The 20,450-nt window shown below is 35.7% G+C and overlaps 1 protein-coding gene across 1 annotated transcript in view; it reads left to right on the top strand.

Annotated features, from left to right (window-relative positions):
* TRDN (triadin) overlaps nucleotides 1-18,687 on the top strand; it is a 389,767-nt gene extending 371,080 nt beyond the window's left edge. The window contains exons 38-40 of the mRNA XM_045499455.1: nucleotides 10,507-10,548; nucleotides 12,562-12,597; nucleotides 16,268-18,687. Of these exons, the coding sequence (XP_045355411.1) occupies nucleotides 10,507-10,548; nucleotides 12,562-12,597; nucleotides 16,268-16,407 (218 nt within the window). The 3' untranslated portion in view covers nucleotides 16,408-18,687. The remainder of the gene's footprint in view (nucleotides 1-10,506; nucleotides 10,549-12,561; nucleotides 12,598-16,267) is intronic.
* Nucleotides 18,688-20,450: the final 1,763 nt, after the last annotated feature.

Genomic DNA, 20,450 nt, shown 5'->3' with positions numbered 1-20,450 from the left:
GCTGTGTCCTATCCTCAGAGTGACAGGACAGACACTCAGAAAGGATTGCATACATTTATTGAACACCCTTGGCTTCACTGTGTGCAAAATTCCAAATGTGAACTGTCTCTGCATACTTTATTACCCCCGGAGGTCAATCTCGAGAATTCTGTGGATATTGCTCAGTGTAGTAGTTAGTTTTCTTTAAAACTCATGATCATTTAAAATAATAGCTGCATAAAGGAAGCTTTCACACCAAAAAAACTAAAATAAACTGGCTATCAACTGCTGCTTTGAAATACAGCAGATTCTTATGAGTTCTTGAAAAAAATGTTAACTCTTAGAATGTAATATTGCATCAAATCACTTACACATGATTCATCAAATCAGTTGAGAAAATAATTTTAAGCTTTCGGTATTTCTACAGAGTCAAAGTGATGCAGTGAATTAGATAAAATAGGAGGAGTGAAAATGAAAACAAAAATTCGTGCAAAGTTACATTTGTGTCGATGCTTTAGGATCCCAGATGTTTACCTACAAGTATTTCTTGAAACATTACACAAATCAAAATAGATTGCTGGTAGAAATAAACATGCAGTAACTGCTGGTACACATGTTTGCATTATTTAGGTCATTTTTATTTATTTATCATGTTTGCTAAGAGTACACAGAACAGGCTGGGCACTACACAGGAAAATTTATCTTTAAAAACAAGAAAAATGAAATTCATGATCTATGCCATACATGTGGATTCCTTAAAATTTTTCTTTTCTCCAAATTACAGTCTCTTTTAACCTTTCCCATTATTTTACCACCCTTACATTCTCATGCTCAGATGACGAAGCATTGCTTTTCACCCGAGATTTATCATTCCGTGTTTTCTCCTTGACTCCACCCCTCTTGCCTCTCCTTGATGCCGACTCCCACCATCCTGCATCTTCAGTTCTCGCTCTAAGAAGCCCTCCTCCCTTCACCTGCGAATATCCTCAGACTCTTCTGGCATATAAAAATTTCTCTTGCTCTTTCTGCTTCCTGAAGCTGTGCTTTTGCTCTGTTTCATTTACAGTTACACCTCTTCAGTAAGTTTCCCACCAATTCTTGACCAAATTCCTCAGACTTTTATTTCATGCAAGCTGAGTATTAACCTCTGACACTGTCCTCAAATAACTCACTTAAAGCTCAACCCAGACCTCCTAATTGCAGAGCTTAATTACCTTCTCTCACCCCTCTCCCATTCTCAGCCTCTCTGATGCATTCAATGTTGTTGGGCTCTCGTCCTTCTTGATGTTTTCCTCTCTTGGTTTTCATAATATCAGACTCCGTTTTCTTCAGTCTGATATTTTCTCAGCATTATCTTTCTGCTATTTCCACACACACACACAAACCCCGCCCTGAGGATTGGTTCTTCCATTGTCAACTTTCTTTCTTTCTTTCTCCTCTTCACACTCTTTCCCAGCAGGGCCCTTCCACCTTGCTATCTATCTCTTTGTGGGTAAGACCCCAAGGTGTTCTGAAGTCTAACCTGCCTTATCAACTCTGGTCTCACATTTTCAAATCTCAGCATCACTCTTTGTCTGCACAGGCTCACGACTGACCTTCCTATCTTATTCCCCCTTCTTTCCTTTATCCCTCAACCCCAGCAAATCCCAAAGGGAATTGCCACATGATTTCTATTCTTTAGTCACGTAGACATAAGCCTTCAAATTCTACTTTGCGTAATCACCGTTCTAATTCAGTTGTCAAGTCATGTTAGCTTTGCTCTTTCTCCTCTGAATCATTGCAGTGACTTTTCAGCAGGTCCCTTTCTGATTTCTGACATTCTTCCATTTCACATCTACTAATAAATTAAGTTTTCCAAAACTTCAAATTGATTAAGCTATTTAGATAGTAAGTGTTCAATATTTCTTCATGGAAAATTTAGAATACATTCTACACATCTTAGCTTGAGGATCTAAAGCCTCTATAGTTCCGTCTTAAACTACATTTTATGTCTTTTTTCTATAATCACTGTGTATACCTATAAGAGATACCAAACCAATTCAACTGTCCATGTTCCTAATTTTCCTCCATCTTTTGATACTGTCATTCTTTTTTCCTGTATTTTTCTTCCCATTTCTGGCTATGTGATCCTTCATGGTCGATCTCCCATGGGGTAGCTTCCAAAAAATTTATTTGACGTCCATAGGAAGAAGTGATTGTACCACCACTGAAAACATCTCACGCTTGTTTTGATGATTGTTATATACTACCTTGCAACCCATAGTATCTTATATTTGTTTGGATACTTGTCCATTTTCTCTACTTGACTGCAAATTACTTGTAGGTAGCATTGCCCTTTTCTTCTGAAAGTGGAGATAGAATGTTTAATTGAAAGATTGAGGGTCTAGAAGCTCAAGAAATTCAGCTTTATACCTTCATTTAATACTTTAAAAATGTGTTGCTTAACACATTTTAAATCTGCTGAGTCTCAGTGTTACCTTGTAAAATGAAGCTATTCCACCTATTTCTTAGTGTGTTATGAGACGTAAGTGAAAATGTAAAGTACCTTGTAGGGCACCTGCACAGAAAAAGAGCTCATTGTAGTCATTGTTGTTGCTGAAAGAGTAGCTATTTCTTAAATGAATAAATTACAAGAAAACTTTAAGGTGGCATTCACTTTGTAAAACTAAACTAATCTTTTAAGAAATATGTTTAGGGGCACCTAGGTGGCTCAGTTTGTTAAGCATCTGACTGCAGCTCAGTTCATGAGTTCATGGTGGATTCCGTTGGGCTCTGTGCTGACAGCTCGGAGCCTGGAGCCTGCTTCAGATTCTGTGTCTCCCTCTCTCTCTGCCCCTCCCCCTCTCATGATCTGTCTCTCTCTCAAAAATAAACATTAACATTTTTTAAAAATAATAAAAATAAAAATATATTTATATTTTGACATTTTAATTTTATTTTTTGCTTATTCAATGCTTTCTTTTTTCTATGCTATTTTCAATTACAAGTTAACTTTTGTAAAAAGTTTTTTGCTGCTGCATACATTGCTCTTTCTACTTTAAATTCCTTTAGAAAATGTTTGTTACTTTGGTCTTTTTTAAAGTTTTTAAGTTTAATTCCAGTAGAGTTAACATACAGTGTAATATTACTCTCAGGTGCACAATATAGTGATTCAACAATGCTATACATTACTCAGTGATTATCAAGATAAGTGTACTCTTATCCCCATCACCTATTTCACCCATCCCCCCCGACCTCCCATCTGGTAATCATCTGTTCTTTATAGTTAAGAGTCTGTCCTCAGTTTGTCTGTCTCACCTTTCTTTTCCCTTTGCTCATTTGTTTCTTAAACTCCACATATAAGGGAAAGCTTATGGTATTTGTCTTTCTTTGACTCATTTCTTTCACTTAGCATTATACTCTCTACCTTCATCCATGTTGTTGCAAATGGCAAGATTACATTCCTTTTTATGGCTGAATAACATTCCATTGCACATCTATATATACCATCTCCTCTTTATCCACTCATCTATTGGTGGACACGGGCTACCTCCGTAATTTGGTTCTTGTACATAAGGCTCCATCTTTTGAAATGATTAAATGGTTTTTACCCTTTCTCTATCGATGGCATGTATCATGTTGATTGATATGCAAATATTGAGCCACCCTTACATCCTAGGAATAAATATCATGTGATCATGGTGAATAATTTTTTAAATGTATTGTTGGATTCATTTGCCAGCATTTTGTTGAGGATTTTTGCATCTATGTTCATCAGAGATATTGGCCCATAGTTCTCTTTTTTTGTGGTGTCTTTATCTGATTTTGGTAATACTGAGTAATACCGGAGTATTACTGGCCTCATAAAATGAATTTGGAAGTTTCCTTTTTTCTTTTTTTTTTTTTTTTTTTTTGAATAATTCAAGAAGACTAGGTATTAACTCTTCTTATAATGTTTGGTAGAATTCGCCTATGAAACTGTCTGGTCCTGAACTTTTGGTTATTTGGAGATTTTTGATTACTGATTCAATTTCAGACATTTTTATGTTACAAACACATAGGGGACATCATAAAATACGTATGATGAATTTATACACTTTATACGAAGAAGACACTGAGATTCCAACAACCTTTAGAAACCACTGTAAATATGTTTCTAATTTATTAACATGCATATGTATGATAGTGTTGTTAAATTTATTACAGTTATCCAAACTTAGAAGGGACGGTTTTAATATAGAAAAAAAAGAAGAAAGAGAGAAAAAGAGGAGGTAAGAAAGCCAGCAAGCAAACAAGAAAGAAATTGATATCTAAGCCTAAATCTAAAAAATTTACATTCATTGTGTATTTCAACTCAGTTTAAAATTTTTCTTTTAATGCAATATTAGCAGTTAATTGGCAAATGGTTGCTATTATATGTAATAACTTTTGCATAAAATATATATGGTAGGTGAAAGCGAATACCAGATATTTCTTCTGTAATAATTTTTAATTTGAAGAATTCAGTTTTGCTTTGTCTGCGTTCTGCTTATATCTTGCATTATTTTACTGGTTCCTGTGTTAGAGAAATAAAATGTTTTGTTTTTTTCTCAAAAGGTGACATTTACTCTCTTGTTTTCTCAAATACTTTGATCTATACATAGCCATAAGTAATATGTGGCTAATAAACTTATTTTTGAATAATTACCTTTCCTTTTGACAGGTTTCTGTTTCATTATTTCCTTTTGTTAATGTTGGTTATTTTGTAGAGATAGAATTCTTCATCTGGAGTAGCATTTCTCAATGTAATAGTCTATGGATCCCTAGGGTCTCCAAAAGCCTTTCAGGTGACCTGAAACACTTTACATAATAATATTCAACCACTATTTACCTTTATTGCTCTCATTTTTTCATGAGCATACAGTGGAATTCTCCAAAGGCTAAATGATATGTGAGAAAGTCATCGCTCTTTCAGCCAAAGAGCTGTTTGCTTGAGAATCCTTATGTTTAAAAACAATGTCTGTTTTAATTTCTGTTACATTAATTATCAATAGACGTAATCCACATAAACAAAAGTTTTTTGAGGTCCTTAATTTTATAAGACTGTTAAGAATTTCTGTAACCAAAAATCTGAGAACACACTTATAGAGAATAAGAAATGGAACCAAGATAAGATTGTTTGTTGAGAATGATAAATCTGTCATTTTTACTATAAAGTTTGTTAATTCATATATTAAATCCATGTATTTATAAATACATGTAATTGTACATCATAATAACTGTTGGTACTGCAGCTAAACTCCACATTTCTTTATGTTCTTGGAATTTCTCTCAGCCAAATATTAATTACTGTCCATATTGATGCTATATATATATATATATATATATATATATTCATATGTATTAATGTTATATACACTCAAACACACACACACACACACACACACACACGTGTCTCCTTACTGTCAACATACTGGCTTTTTAGGTTGTATCTGTTTTCAGCCTCATAGAACCAAGGCTACCCTTGACCCCATGCAGACAAAGACTTATCTCCTGAACTTTCCTAAAGTCCCATTCTGCTCTCATTCTGTTTTTGATTAATGGCTGGAGACCAGTCTTGGAGCTCAGCAAAAACTATAAAGCAAAGGGCAAAGAGAATTTCTGATTTTTTTTTTTTTCAGGGCATTACACTTGATGACAAAATAACACACACACACACACACACACACACACACACACACACACACACACAGAGGCGCCTGGGTGGCTCAGTCGGTTGAACGTCCGACTTCGGCTACCGTCATGATCTCACGTTCATGAGTTCGGGCCCCACATCGGGGTCTGTGCTGACCGCTCAGAGCCTGGAGCTTGCTTCCGATTCTGTGTCTCCCTCTCTCTGCTCGTCCCCCACACATGCTCTGTCTCTCTCTGCCTCTCAAAAATAAAAAAAACTAATAATTTTTTTTAAATAACACATGCACACATATATAAATATGTACATATTTATATGTAAATATGCATGTACATATATGTGTACATATTTATATATTTTATAAAATTTATAAAATTATATATATATATATATATATATACACGCACACACGTAAATTTAAGTGTTGGAACACTTATGTAATATGAAGCAGTTATGGAATTGAGACAAGGAAGGAGTTCCTTTACTTCATGATAAAAACCAAGCACTACTTGAAAATACAAAATTTAGACCTATCATGATCATTTTATTGTTTTCTTAGATAGCTATCTAAGAACCTCTGTGTCTGTAGCTGTAATTTCATAAGTATAAAAGAGTTATACAAAAGCCAGACTTTGACATCAGCATGTTTAAAAGATTGAAATGGTAGCCACACAGACAAGACCTCTCATGTGTTCATGACTGTTATCGTGGAGAAGTCTGATTTAGATAAGAGGACAGAGTCATTAATACTTGTGATTCCTTTGGAATCTACATTTCTATATAAATAAAAGATGAAATCTACAGTTTGAAAGTCTGGATAATATTTTCATTCTTAATTGATTAGAATAAGGTTACCTAAAATACAGTGTTTAGGCAAACAGAACAGATATATTTTCATCTTCATTGATATTATCATTTTCAAATACAGATAAGTAACTCTTCTATTCATCCCACCAGAAAGAAAATGGATTGTTAGAAGAGGGACACTCTTTCATTTCTGCTCTGCACAAGTTCATGGTTTATGCAGCCAGCGATATAATGCATAGGTTCTGAAATCGGAGAGAACTGAGTTTGGGAGGCCAGCCTCTAGAGGTGGAATGGCACAGTGACTAATAACACAATCTCTAAAGCCAAAATGCCTGAGTCTGAATCCCAGGTTTCCCCACTAACTAGCCCTGGGATCTTGAGTCTCTAGCCTTCCTTTTTCCTACCTACAAAATGGGAATAGGAATAGTACCCACTTCCAAGGAGGTGAAATATGTTCTCATTTATAAAGTGTTTAGAACAGTGGTTGGAACATAACAGGAATAACATTTATACTATTTGTGAAATAAATATAAATCCTCATTCAAGTGGTTCTGATCCAGGTAGACTGGGGTCCATGGTTCAGTCCTGTCACTTAATTCATTCTGTGACCTCAGACAACACTTAACCCTTCTCTGCTCCATCTATATAAGAGATTTAAAATAAGAACACCTACTAAAGAAAACTAAATTTCCTATGATGCCTCCAGCTAATGAGTACCTCCTAGGATTTCCTTGTTGCTGGGAGTGGCACCACTATTTTCTTCCAAACTCAAAAAGTGCATTAAGGTATCCCTTATTATATAATCTCTTGCATTCACATGTACTCAATCCTATTTAATTGTACCTATGAAGCCTTATTTATACTCAACTCTGTCAGTGACTTCCATTTGCAGAAATCATTGTTTTTATGTTGACTATTAAAATACATTTCCAATTTCTTTCTCTGAATCCATTCTCTCATATTCTAGTCTTGTTATTTTTACAAAGTACATTAGAACATGATTTCCTTCTTGAATGACCTTCACTGGCTAGGACATTGAGTAGAGAATGCTCAGCCTGACATCTGTCTTTCCACATGATAACATTTTCTAACCTTTGCAGATGCACTTCTCCTGCCCTCCTCAACATTCCATCTGCTCCTTGAATCTCTTCTGTTCTTTGCTATATCTAGTCTTTCTTCATATGATTGCCTTCACTTGAAACTTGCCATCTCCCTCGGTCATATTCCCCTCTATATTAAGGACCCATTCTATTTTATTTATTTTTGAGAGAGAGACAGACAGGGACAGAGCACCAGGTGGGGAGGGGCAGACAGAATCTGAAACAGGCTCCAGGCTCAGTGCTGACAATGCAGGACTCGAACTCATGAGCTGTGAGATCATGACTTGGGCTGAAGTTGGACGCTCAACCTACTGAGCCACCCAGGCACCCTCAAAGGACCGATTTTAAATTAGACTTCCTTTTTTAATGAAAAGATACTGTTTACTAAGGGACATATGCAGAAAATAAAATTCATTGTGTTCTAAAATTATACAAAGTATACAAATCACTTTTTAAAAATCAATGTTCTAATAGCTATGATGTTCCAGTGATGAGTTGTGGATAATTCTTCCTTCCCTTCCTTTTCACAAATAAGATGCAGGTACACTCAGATTATCACAGAATCCCAAGGCCTCTAAATCATCTGATTCTGCTTTCCAGTCATTGTCCTTAGGCTTAGGAACGTTTGTCATCCCTGTTTGGCTTGGAGATTGCACTGTCCAGCTTAGAGAACTCTAAGGCAACAAATATCAAATTATTCACTTTTAGCATCTTGAATTGTTTATTCTTCAGACTGGAGTGGGATATCTGCACTGACGTGACCCTAAAAACTGACAAAAGTAAAACATCACATTCCTTATTCTTGTGCAAACTTAGCAAGAAATTGAAACATCTGTCCTATTTGATTCCAAAATTGGGTGTGGCTATTATATATCGCTATTTCTTGATTTCTTCTACATCTGATCTTAAGTGTATTTCTTCAGATAAACCTTCCAAGGAAAAAAATAAAAATAAAAAATAAATTAAACTTCCTTCATAAAATGTTTTCTTAAAAGTCCATTGGCACATGTTGATACATCTTTTATGGTAATTATTATACCTTTTTAGAGTCAAGTATTTGTTTTATCCAAACCACCACTCACCTAATCAATGCGCAAGTTATAAAATGAAATGGATTGTAAGTGTGTTATTTCTTTTTTGTATGCTGAGCAGTGACAATTGCGGTACATTCATTATTCCTGGTTCAGTAAATTTCTGTTGCTGTTAAGTTGCTTACAAAGAGACTGCATCTCTATAGCAACTGCCCTAGGCTTGCGGTTTACCTTCTGGTGCCTCTGTTCTCCCGGTTAGCTTGAGCAATTGACATATGACTCACTTCTTGCCAGCTTTTATCACGTAGCTAGTTTATGCTGGGTCAGAATACAGAATTTGGAAAAGAGAAGCAGCTCAGGTTTTTATTCTACCCATATTTATTTCTCTAGGGATAACAAATGAATCCAGAGCATAAACATCTTAGGCTTATGTGTGCTATAATCCTCAAAAATAAAATCTGTATTTCTTGTGTACAAGAACCTTGCATTAGTTTACTTTTATAAACATCCTCCATAAAAATTAACAGATTCTTGCTACACAATGAAAGTGTAACTATCATTTGGTTCTTTTAAGAACTCTGACATCATTTTAAAAATATAGTTAAGTTACTTCAAAATATCATGTACCCATTTATACCTTTTCTTTACTCATGGCAGCTAACAGAGCAATTTCAGACCATGGTCATTTAATCCAGCATTTAATTGAGTTAAGCTTGTATTTAAATATTTCTAAACTAATCAGGGTGAAATTTTAGTAACTCACTGCTCCAGCCCAAATGGATGCTCCAGTCCACAGTTAAGTAACACTGCCAACATCAGGAGCAAGGGACACTCAACACAAGGAAGCCACGAATGCCCTGAACTAGGTCCTTGGATGAAGTGAAACCAGTTTGCAACCAATTTACCTGAGACCCAGATGTAGAGAGTAAATTGTGGCCAGAGCTGGAGAGGTTCTTTCCTGGTTCAAACTCTGCTCCAGCCTGACAAGGAAAAAAACAAACGAACAGCTGTTTTGGGGTCTCAGTCTTGGCCTCCGAGTCCTGATGAGACTTTTTTCACCAAAGTTGCTAATTAAAAAATAAAATTTTTAAGTAGTTTAAAAATATTTACTGCAAAAAAGTGGTCGTAATTTTCTTTTTTCCCATTTTGTTCTTTTACATAATAACATCTCTTTCTAAAGGTCACATTTCTTTCTTATTAGAGAAAATTTGCATACTGACCTATTTTACCCCTTTTCTATTTATTAGTGAGCAGCTGGTATGCAAAATCTGAATAAATAATAGAAAACCGACCCTCTTTCAGATCATTAAGAATGTTAAAAAAACTGATGTGAACATTTAAAGATCATTTAATTATATTTTCTTAGAATTATCTCTGACTTAAAAATCTTCCACATTATTCCACATGTGCCTGTACACAAAACAGCAAGTAATTTACATAATGTAAGCTAAGAGTCATTGTGTATTTGAGCTTTGGTTCAACTTCTAGTGTCTTTTAATTGCCTCTACAATTATCCATCAACAGACTAAAATCTAATCAGTCCACTAATAAAATATGCTGGCGGATATTTTTCTCAGGATCTAACTTATGTATTTATCTCCAATGTCCTAAATTCCAGAAGTGTTGGTAGTTTGGGGAAGGAGTGTTAGGAGTCAGAGAGGAGAGCCACATTTGGGAGCATCACTGCAGGGTCCTTCTTATCACAGCCAGCTTTTGTCAGCCCTAACCACAGCCTGATACGGTATCCATTGCCCCCCACCCTCTCCCCAAGTCAGAGAAGTTGCCTTGTTTGTCAGGAAGTTCTTGTTCATAGAGACACTAAATGCTGAGTTCGCAGAATAATAGATCTTATGATTCAAAAACCTTAAATACAAAATTTCTTCTTTGGGAAAGCTGGAAAATAGACCATGGATTGATGTGTCCTTTCTTTACTCTCTAGGAGAAGATCTGGAAGATGTACCGGCTTCAAAGAAAGCTGAAGGTGAACTTGTTGTCTTCAGTGTATTTAGGAGTTTTCTCTTAAGGCTATGATGTTTTGTCTTTTATATAACTATTCTTGATTTAGTCTTTAGCTTTTCCTAAGTAATATTTAGATGGCAGACCCATTTTTTAGACAAACAGCTTTTTTACATTATTTGGAAAAAATATGCATATCTTCACATGTTGAAGGCACTAGACACTGGTTTATTTAAAAGTAAATATTAGATGCATTTATTGTCCAATCTGCTTACAGGAACAATATTTCAAAACCATCATTTCACTATTTTTGAATTGAATGGGGGTGTTATTTGATAGAAAGAGAACCACATAAATGTTTAAAGGTGAAGTTGACATATTTTTATTAACAAAATTTAAAACAATTTGCCTATACTAACAGCAATGGCTAAGAAAGGAAGGGAGGAAGGAAGGGAGGAAGGAGGAAGGAAGGAAAGATGGAAAAAGGAAGAAAGAAAAGGCTCAAACTTCAAAAAATATATCACAACTAGATACATAATCTTGAGCAAGTCTTTTCAGGACTAAATTTCTTTATTTGTATTGTAAGAGTTTCAACTGATTTTATTTTATTTTTTTTTTACTGAAGGGTTTCCAGAGTCCCTAGAGTGGCATGTTATATAATAGATATTTTCTATTATACTTCCAAACTTGCCTATAAACAATAGAGCTTGTGTAAGAGTTGTTCTTGCCATGAAAATATATGTACTATAGCAGTGCCCAGAATTAATTAACAGTATAGAAAATAGTGTTTGAGGAAAGACACAAAGAAATGGACACCTGAGTCTTAGGATGATTTACACTTGTCCTAAGATATGTTTTTGAATACTTAATTTTTAGATTTTTTTGAAAACTTGAATTATTAAGAACAATAACTCTTAACATGTTTTTGACTTCTAGACAATTCCTTCTCAAATCATTTTATACATAAATCATCTGACAATCTTTTTAAAATGGGATAAATGTGGATTGGGGCCTAAGAACTACCTTTATATATTAATCTCCAAATAACAGTGAAACTCTTGGAATATGGATCACACTTTGAGAAGAAAGGTCTTTGAACATATTTAGAATTTGATGAAATCTAAAACCTAACTTTTGATGAAAGACACATGCATTCACATCTTTGTTACCTTTCAGGGTTTTACAAGAAATCCCCCAAAGCCCAAATGTGAACACCAGTTAATGTGAACACTAGATAAAGGGGTTCAACTAGATAGCTTCAATTTATCCATCACTAGATAAATACATGGCACGTATCACTACAGTAGAGAAATCCATGAGCCAGATGAGAAAAGGGACTAATACAGGACACCAGTCTGCTGATATTCTTTCATGGCAAAGATGATTACTAAAAACTTAAGCCCCTCAAACATTTAGCATTACTTTGGGGAGGCTGGCTGGCTCAGTCAATTAGGCATATGACTTTGGCTCAGGTCATGATCTCATAGTTTGTGAGCCTGAGTCCTGTGTCGGGCTCTGTGCTGACAGCTCAGAGCCTGGAGTTTGCTTCGGATTCTGTGTCTCCCTCTCTCTGCACTCTGTCTCTCTGTCTCTCTTTCTCAAAAATAAATAAACCTTAAAAATTTTTTTTAAATTTAGAATTACTTTGAAATATTCATTATTTGGCCCGCTCACTCTTACATGTTATAACTTTAAACATTAAAGACCTCTTCTAAAAAAAAGAATATGTGCATCTGCTAGCACTCACCCACCAACATCCAACACATCAGGACCAGTGTTCCTGTTTGAACAAGTACATATTGAACACCACATTCTTTTCTTCCACTGGCTCCTCTTCTGCTACTGGCTCTTAGCTATAAATTTTAGGGTGAGAGATTGAATAGAATCTGAATAAGATCCTAGAATATATTATAAAGAGGGAATTAGCTCCTGTTTCTTTCATATTGTGCAACCGTTTAGACATTTTTAGTTCCCTACATATTTGTATAATAGCTGTGAATGTACAAATTATTTACTTTCATATTTTTGTATACACCAGAAGCTGAAGATGTGTATTCCACAAAGAGGCAAAAAAGTAAGTTTATAATTACTTTAAAACTATGAAGTCATTCTATATTAAAGGTAGAAGTATAAACCGGCACTTTAGACCCTTAAGAAGACCAGTATGAGAAGAAAAGGTTTTTAGTACAGACATGATGAATAACATTAAAGTAGGTCATTTATATTTCAAAAATAAGCCCACCACTTTTTGTGTCAGGCAAGAGGCATGTATTTGGAAGAATTACAAAGTAATGACTGAAGTGGCATTTATCGCAGACCATTCTACACAGCTCTGATCCTGTGCACTCTCACTAAACTAGTGCTTCAATATGTGCTACTGTCTGCTTTATAATCAGACAGCTGAAGTGATATGCTGAACTTTCTTATATCAAAGAGAAAAAAAAATGTAGAAATAAGACTCAGCAATTCAATTGCTTAGAAACTCGCTTCTTTTAAGATTGAAAGTTCTTTTTGGTTTTTCTAGATATGTGACAGGCTCTTAATAGTCTTTGGATCGTTGATTGTAGAATGCAGTCAACATTCATGTGCTGTTACAAAATTCAATGTCCAAGATTCTCATCATTCTGATATTTCCAAATTAGATATTTTTCTTCAAATGGTAAAGCAATACATTTTGGATTCGCATTTGCATTAAAGTCATTGCTGGACAGACTAAAAGAAGCAATGTTTGAAATAGGTATGACTGAAGTTCGTTTCGCTTAATGCTTTTAAAGAATAGACATTTATCTGAAGAAATGAAATCAATAATGTTCTCTGGATTCTAACTGCTTCTTTAAGGTATTTCTGCAGGAAGTTACTAAAATGCCCACTACAACAGCAAATGACTCCTACTCCATATTAATACTTGATTCACTGAGCAAATATTAAGTGCCTACTACATTCCAAGCTCTGCTTCAGATGTTGAGGCGATTGCAGCAAATAAGAGAGGGAGTCATTATAGCCCTTCATATAATCAGGTTTTGAGAAAAACAGTACTTTTCACTATTGTTTCAAAAATCTATAAAGTCAATCTGGGCATGTTTCTGGTTTAATCAGGAGTTTCCCAATTATTAACCTACTGGTAAAAATTTGTGGCTATGTCACATAAACAGTTGAAGTCTTTATTTTATAAATAAATATTAAAATATAATTCAAAAGAATAGGTGGATTGTACCAAGGTCAATTTCCTGTTTGGAATATTGTACTATAGTTTTGTAAAGATGTCACCATAGTGGGGAAACTGGGTGAAGGGTATATGGGAATAGCTCTGTATTATTTCCCACCACTGCAAGCAACTCTATAATAATCTCAAAATAAAAGGTTTAATTAAAAACAAATGAGGGGCACCTGGGTGGCTCAGTTGGTTAAGCTTCCAGCTTCAGCTCGGGTCATGATCTCACAGTCTGTGAGTTCAAGCCCCGCATCAGGCTCTGTGCTGACTGCTCAGAGCCTGGAGCCTGCTTTGGATTCTGTGTGGGTCTCTCTCTCTGCCCTTCTGCTATTCACACTCTGTCTCTCCCTGTCTCAAAAATAAATAAAAACATTTAAAAATATTAAAAAAATTAAAATGAAAAAATGAATCAATTCAATATTTTTAGCAAAAAAACTCATCAAATATTTTAAGTTTGATTGGGGCATTTTCTGTAGAAAAACAATACTTCCTATTTCCATCTTACTATAAAATAGTTCTACAGTCTGATATTCCTGAGCCTTTTATATAAGCCTTAACATTTGCAGATGTAATGATATTTCCATTAACAGCCTATCAGCATCAATTAAGTAGATGCTCAGAAATGTGCCCATGTCTAGTACAGTTCAGCTGGAAGGTAACCTGTCCCTGCTGGACTCTTCTACTTTTAGCACTGATGCTGCCATTCATCTTAATGCAGTCCAGCTATTTTTTTAATGTTTATTTATTTTTGAGAGAGAGCAGGGGAGGTGCAGAGAGAGAGGGGGGCAGAGGATCTGAAGCAGGATTAGCACTGACAGCAGAGAGCCCAACCAAACAAACAGTGAGATCATGACCGGAGCCGAAGTCAGTCACTCAACAGACTGAGCCACCCAGTTGTCCCAGTGCAGTCTAGCTTTTTTGCCATCCCTGGCAGTGGCCCGTCAAAGCCCCAAGCACTTACAACCTTGGGAGTGGGGGCAGATTGTGTTACTGCCTCTCTTTAAAGCTACAACAGAAAAGAAAATAATTCTGGATAAGATGAAGGGGAAAAGAAAGAACAAAGTCAAGATTTCTCCAAACTATTTTCATCACTGAAAACCAGTGATTCAAGTCAGCTGACACCCAGGGAGATGAAATCAGAATAATTCCTTATTGCTTCCTTTAGCTGCTTAATACCCCTGCTTTGCTTCATTCTATTTCATAAGCCCTTAGGCTGATAAGAATTTGGCCAGCTTCACCATATTCCACATAGCAGTCACTTCAACATTCTCTTTCTTGGCCATTGGCAAAAACTCTGTGGTTCATTAACAGAAGGCAAATAGATAAAATAGAAAGCACTGAAGAGTCAGTAGGTGCCCATGATTGTTCGGAGAAGTTAGAGTCACCATCTCTTAACAAAGCTGCTACCTGGGAGCATTGGGAGCTCATGCCCTTACCCACCACGCTGCACTGCCTTGCTTGGCTTTAACACATTTTCTGTGTTGCTCTCTGCTCTGACAACAGAGCAGCTACCTGGACGCATTGTCGTAAAAAGTATTCCCCGGGTGCCTGGGTGGCTCAGTCGGTGAAGCATCCGGGCTCAGGTCATGATCTCGCGGTTGGTGAGTTCCAGCCCTGCTTAGGGCTCTGTGCTGACAGTTCAGAGCCTGGACCTTGTGTGTCTCCCTCTCTCTCTCTCCCCCTACCCCACTCATGTGCTGTCTCTCTCTCTCTAAAATAAACATAAATGTTAAACAAAATTTAAAACACAGTAACTATGCCATCTCAGGAGAGTAAGGGCAAGCGGAAAGCCTCAAGACTCTAAGACCACAAGGCTCTCTGTGGTTTTATAAAAACATTAAAAGAAACAAGAAAAGTCAGTTATTTTTCATATAGATAAGCTCATGTTTTAAAATCTGTAACTATAGGGGCGCCTGGGTGGCGCAGTCGGTTAAGCGTCCGACTTCAGCCAGGTCACGATCTCGCGGTCCGTGAGTTCGAGCCCCGCGTCAGGCCCTGGGCTGATGGCTCAGAGCCTGGAGCCTGTTTCCGATTCTGTGTCTCCCTCTCTCTCTGCCCCTCCCCCGTTCATGCTCTGTCTCTCTCTGTCCCAAAAATAAATAAATGTTGAAAAAAAAAAATTAAAAAAAAAATAAATAAATAAAATAAAATAAAATCTGTAACTATATAACAGTTTTTCGGAGTACAATGCACATCAATAGATTCCTATGATGTAAGTACTTTGACTTTCTATGCCAGATAATTTTAATTATCATTTGTTAAGGGATTATTATGTGTCAGGAAAGATTTCAAGTGCTTCACATATATTTACTGATTTAATTTCCACAACATTTCTATGAGGTTTTTGCTATCGTCTTGATTTTACATGTGAGGAATTGAAGACACAATGAGGTTTATTAACTTGATAGTTACTGTCAAGGCTATCTAGCTGAAGAACCCACGTCCACATACATTGTATTATCTGGCTGTGATTTACCTTTGTTCCTGCTCATGTTCTGCTTGTTTTAACAAATTATCATGCTCTCTTCCATAGGCCCCATCAGTTTCTTCCAATGTGTCTACTTGGATGGATACAATGGCTATGGATTTCAGTTTCCTGTCACTCCTGCGCATCATCCCGGAGAGAGCTCTGGCCAACGAAGTTCTCCAGGACAAAAGCAACAAGGACAATAGATACACATGCATGGCCCTTACAAGTGCTTTGAGACTTCGACGATAGGACCTATTGTTTGTCTGCAGTGGCGTAGGCAGTTAAAATCATGAATCTGGGGAGTTTCTCTGAAAATGTTTTACTCTCCTGCCTGACCTACAGAGAAAGGGTGGGCAAAAGGATTGAATGATAAGCAAACATGTTGAAAGATATGGCGCTCAAGAATCTGTTATTTGTGTTTGTTGCTAAGTGTGGATGCTTATATTTTCCTATTTCTATTCACTGTAGAGTTGCTTACAAATTAAAGTTTCCTTAATAACGATCTTTTAAATATAACTGACACAATCACAAAATGGAATTCCTGATTTCAGTTAGATATATTCTTACATGAGAACACAGACTATGCTTTCAGTTTAAGGAGTACAGGAGCCTACACAAAAGCTACTCTTTATGATGTGGATCTCTAAACGCAATTTGCCCACTAAGTTGATGTTTAATAGTTTAGTTTTACTTATGTCTCTTTCTATTTTCGTTGAGGCAATGCTTTAAGAATGGGTAATAGTTGCACCGAAGAGTGCTGTAAGTTCCTTGTGATGCTCTTTTACACAGAATTCAAAATATCTCTGAACTTTGGACATGATAAAATGAGGTAGAAATGTCTGATAAACCTTCTCTCTCAGATTTGTCTTAAATTATAATTAGGACATTCACTCCAGTGGAAATATACCATCCAATTAGGCAGGTCTGGTGAATCATTTGTTTGACATAAAAGCAAATGAGATGTAGTATTTTCAGATTTCTCCAGACTATGTCCTAATGAAAATGTCACCTGGATGAAATTTTAGTTCAATCACTAAATTTTGGTGACAAATGCAAAGGCATTTCCTTTCACTTAAATAGGATCATTTTGTACAGTTAAATGGGTTTTCTTTCTCAAAAAAAAAAAAAATATATATATATATGTATATAAATGAATGTCATCAAAATTGAAGAACTATATTTTAACCATAAGTGCTTCATGAGATGTCTTACTTGTTTTTTTCGTTAAGTGGTTATCAGCACCAATAGAACAAATGACAACTTTTAACTTACTTGATGATCACTGGGAATGACTATTATGGCTTTGTCATCTTTTTGTCTTCTGGTGATATGAACACTTATGTTCTTTACCACATTTTTCTATCAACTTTAAAAGTCATGCCACTGTGACCTTAATCGTGTTTACAGTTGCAACTCAACTTACGACAAATGAACTCAGGAAATAAATTAAGTTATCCTTTCTGGCATTATAATTACCCTCTGCTGAGGTAGCCAGAGCCAATACTAGCCAAGTGACTTATTTTCAACAACTATCAAGTTCTTTAAGTCTAATTTAGAACTCTGATTTACTAAAATATTAGGCTAGGGCATCAGTAACACGTTCAGTATTAATAATGGATTTTCAGTGACTTCGGTGAAAAGAGTTGGTCTCAGGCACCTGCTGGTAGATCTAATTCACACCACAAAAGCCAACATTACAATGAACCAAGATTAATGACACTCTTTTGGGGGGACCTAGAGTGTATAACTTCAGGACTGACCAGATGGTATCATCTTGCAAAGCTTCTTCATGTAGCAATGCAAACTTGTGGAGGGGACAGTTGGTAAAGTTTATTGCTCAACTGCTCCTACGGCTTCTTCAATTTAATGAAGAAGGGAATAGAGAGCAAATATGACAGTTGTTTAGATTTCATAGAATGATTTATCCATTCTTTCATTCAATTACTATGTATTAAGTCCTTACTCTTTCTAGGACACTATTTTAGGCACTGGACTATGTAATAAAAATACCAGAAATAAATTCTGTTCCCAGTGCTATCTTGACACAATGTGTGCCCTTGGAAAATTTACTAAATATACTGTGCTTGTTTTCCTATGTGTGAAATAGGGATTTCAAGACAAACAACAACCTGATACCTCACAGATGTACTGTGGACACTGACAACATATCTTAATATGAATATGATGTCAAAATAAATTTCTGAAATAATACTTTGGATGTAGCACTAATTTTTCCTCCGAGTGCTTTTCTACATTGCATCATTGCATCTTTCATTGTCATTATAAAAAATATTTAATAAAAAGTAAAATATGCCAATTTATTGTAATTGGAGTTTAAACAAACCAGTTAAGATTGAAACAATGTTAATAATAATTAACGTTTATCTGCTTAAAGTTACAATGATGATAGCACTTCAAAAATACTAACTAAACTCTCATCTGTTTGTATGGTTCCATCAAATAAAGTGTTTCTAGTCCTTCAAGTTTGTGCTTTACATTTTAAAGGAAAAGATAAATGGTTGGATTAAAAGTTTTTGTCTTTAATAGGGAACTCACAATTCATGTCATATTGGTCATAAATATGTAAGCATTTAATAATTGTTTTAGTTCTCCATTTTGTCCAAATGGTATGAGATACACACTCTCTCCCACACTTCACTTCTCTTAATAGATGAAGATCTGTAGAAAATTGATAATTATGGGGTACCTGGGTAGCTCATTAGGTTAAGTATCTGATTCTTGATTTCAGCTCAGGTCATGATCTTACAGTTTGTGAGCTTGAGCCCCACATCAGGCTCTGCACTGACTGTGTGGAGCCTACCTGAGATTCTCTCTCTCTCTCTTTGCCCCTTCTCCTGCTCATGCTCTATCTCTCTCTCAAAATAAATAAATAAACATTAAAAAATTAAAAGAAAATTGATAACTATGTAAGGTTTTTATTTATGTTTAGTTTTCATAAAATATGATAAATCATCATTCAAAAGGGACAAGTCTTTTTCAGAATAATTCCAATGAAAAGCACCTATATATTGATTCATTCTGGTATATCCCTGTAAAAACTCCTCTTAGAAATTTTTGGAAATTAAAACTGTGTTTCCTTGAGTTATTATACTGGAAAAAGGCAAAGAGAATAATGAATGTTATTACTGATAGAAAACTCAGGGACCATCTAGTTCAACTGGCACATAGAGAAAAATAAACCTAATCCCTAGAGAAATGCATAAATTTGCTCAAAGTCACTGACTGCTTCAAAGCTTGGCCTAGAACATTGGTCTGCCGGTTCCTAAATGCTTTTAACTACATCCTCAGTGTGTTATTACAAAACTTGGCTGATTTATCCAGCATCTCAAAATCCATTTTTTGAATTATAATCAGTGTCAGATATGTAACCCCATGTGGAAAGACTTGCTTTTTCCAACAAGAGAGCTGTAAAGGACCTCAAGAGTGATTCACATTCACCTGCGTCAGAGATATAGAAAAGGAATTTCAGAGAGGTTAGGTGACATTCCAGGATCACATTGCTAGTTAGTAGCAAAACTAAACCAAAAACTCAAGGGTTCTATTTTCTAATCCACTGTGTATTCTCTACTCTGTGTGAATCCATATAATGTCTCCATCATTATAAGCTTACCTCTGTGATTTGCAAATTCATTACAGCATGGAAACTCAGCACAGCCTTCCAGAAAGCTGATGACAGAAAGTTTCCAGACACCTGACGACATTTCTCTACTTCTTTCAGGCTTTTACTACTGCTACCCTGTACCTTTTCCCCTTGTTAATCATGTATGCCCATAAAACATTTAGATGTTCTTGTAGATGTTTTCTCTTGCATATAAAACTAAATAGCTTTATTTTCCCATATCTGCAAAAACAGTCGCTGAAAGGCCCCAAATATTTACCCCAAATAAGAAGAAAACAAAGAACAACTCTCTTTATATTAATCACAACTCATCCAAAGATGCGAGTTAAAATAAAAATATATGCTTATCAAAACACACTTAGACTCTAAAGGAAAGCTCAGAATAAATAACGAAGTGAATTAGTGTTTATTAATATTTAAGTCATACAATTTCCAGTAAGAAGTGCATGTTAGCAAACAGTAATAGCAAAGAAGGAAATCCTTGGTTCCTTACACAGCCACATTCAGTTCCTGGCCATGTGCATCTTGCAAGATTACCCATTCCTATATCCACGCTCCGTGGTAAACTTTTATCAAGAACTAACTGTTTGCATCAAGTCATTAGTG

The sequence above is a fragment of the Leopardus geoffroyi genome, chromosome B2 (assembly GCF_018350155.1).
Source record: "Leopardus geoffroyi isolate Oge1 chromosome B2, O.geoffroyi_Oge1_pat1.0, whole genome shotgun sequence".
NCBI lineage: Eukaryota > Metazoa > Chordata > Mammalia > Carnivora > Felidae > Leopardus > Leopardus geoffroyi.
Note: the sequence above shows the minus strand (reverse complement) of the source record. Positions and strands in the feature narration are given on the sequence as shown.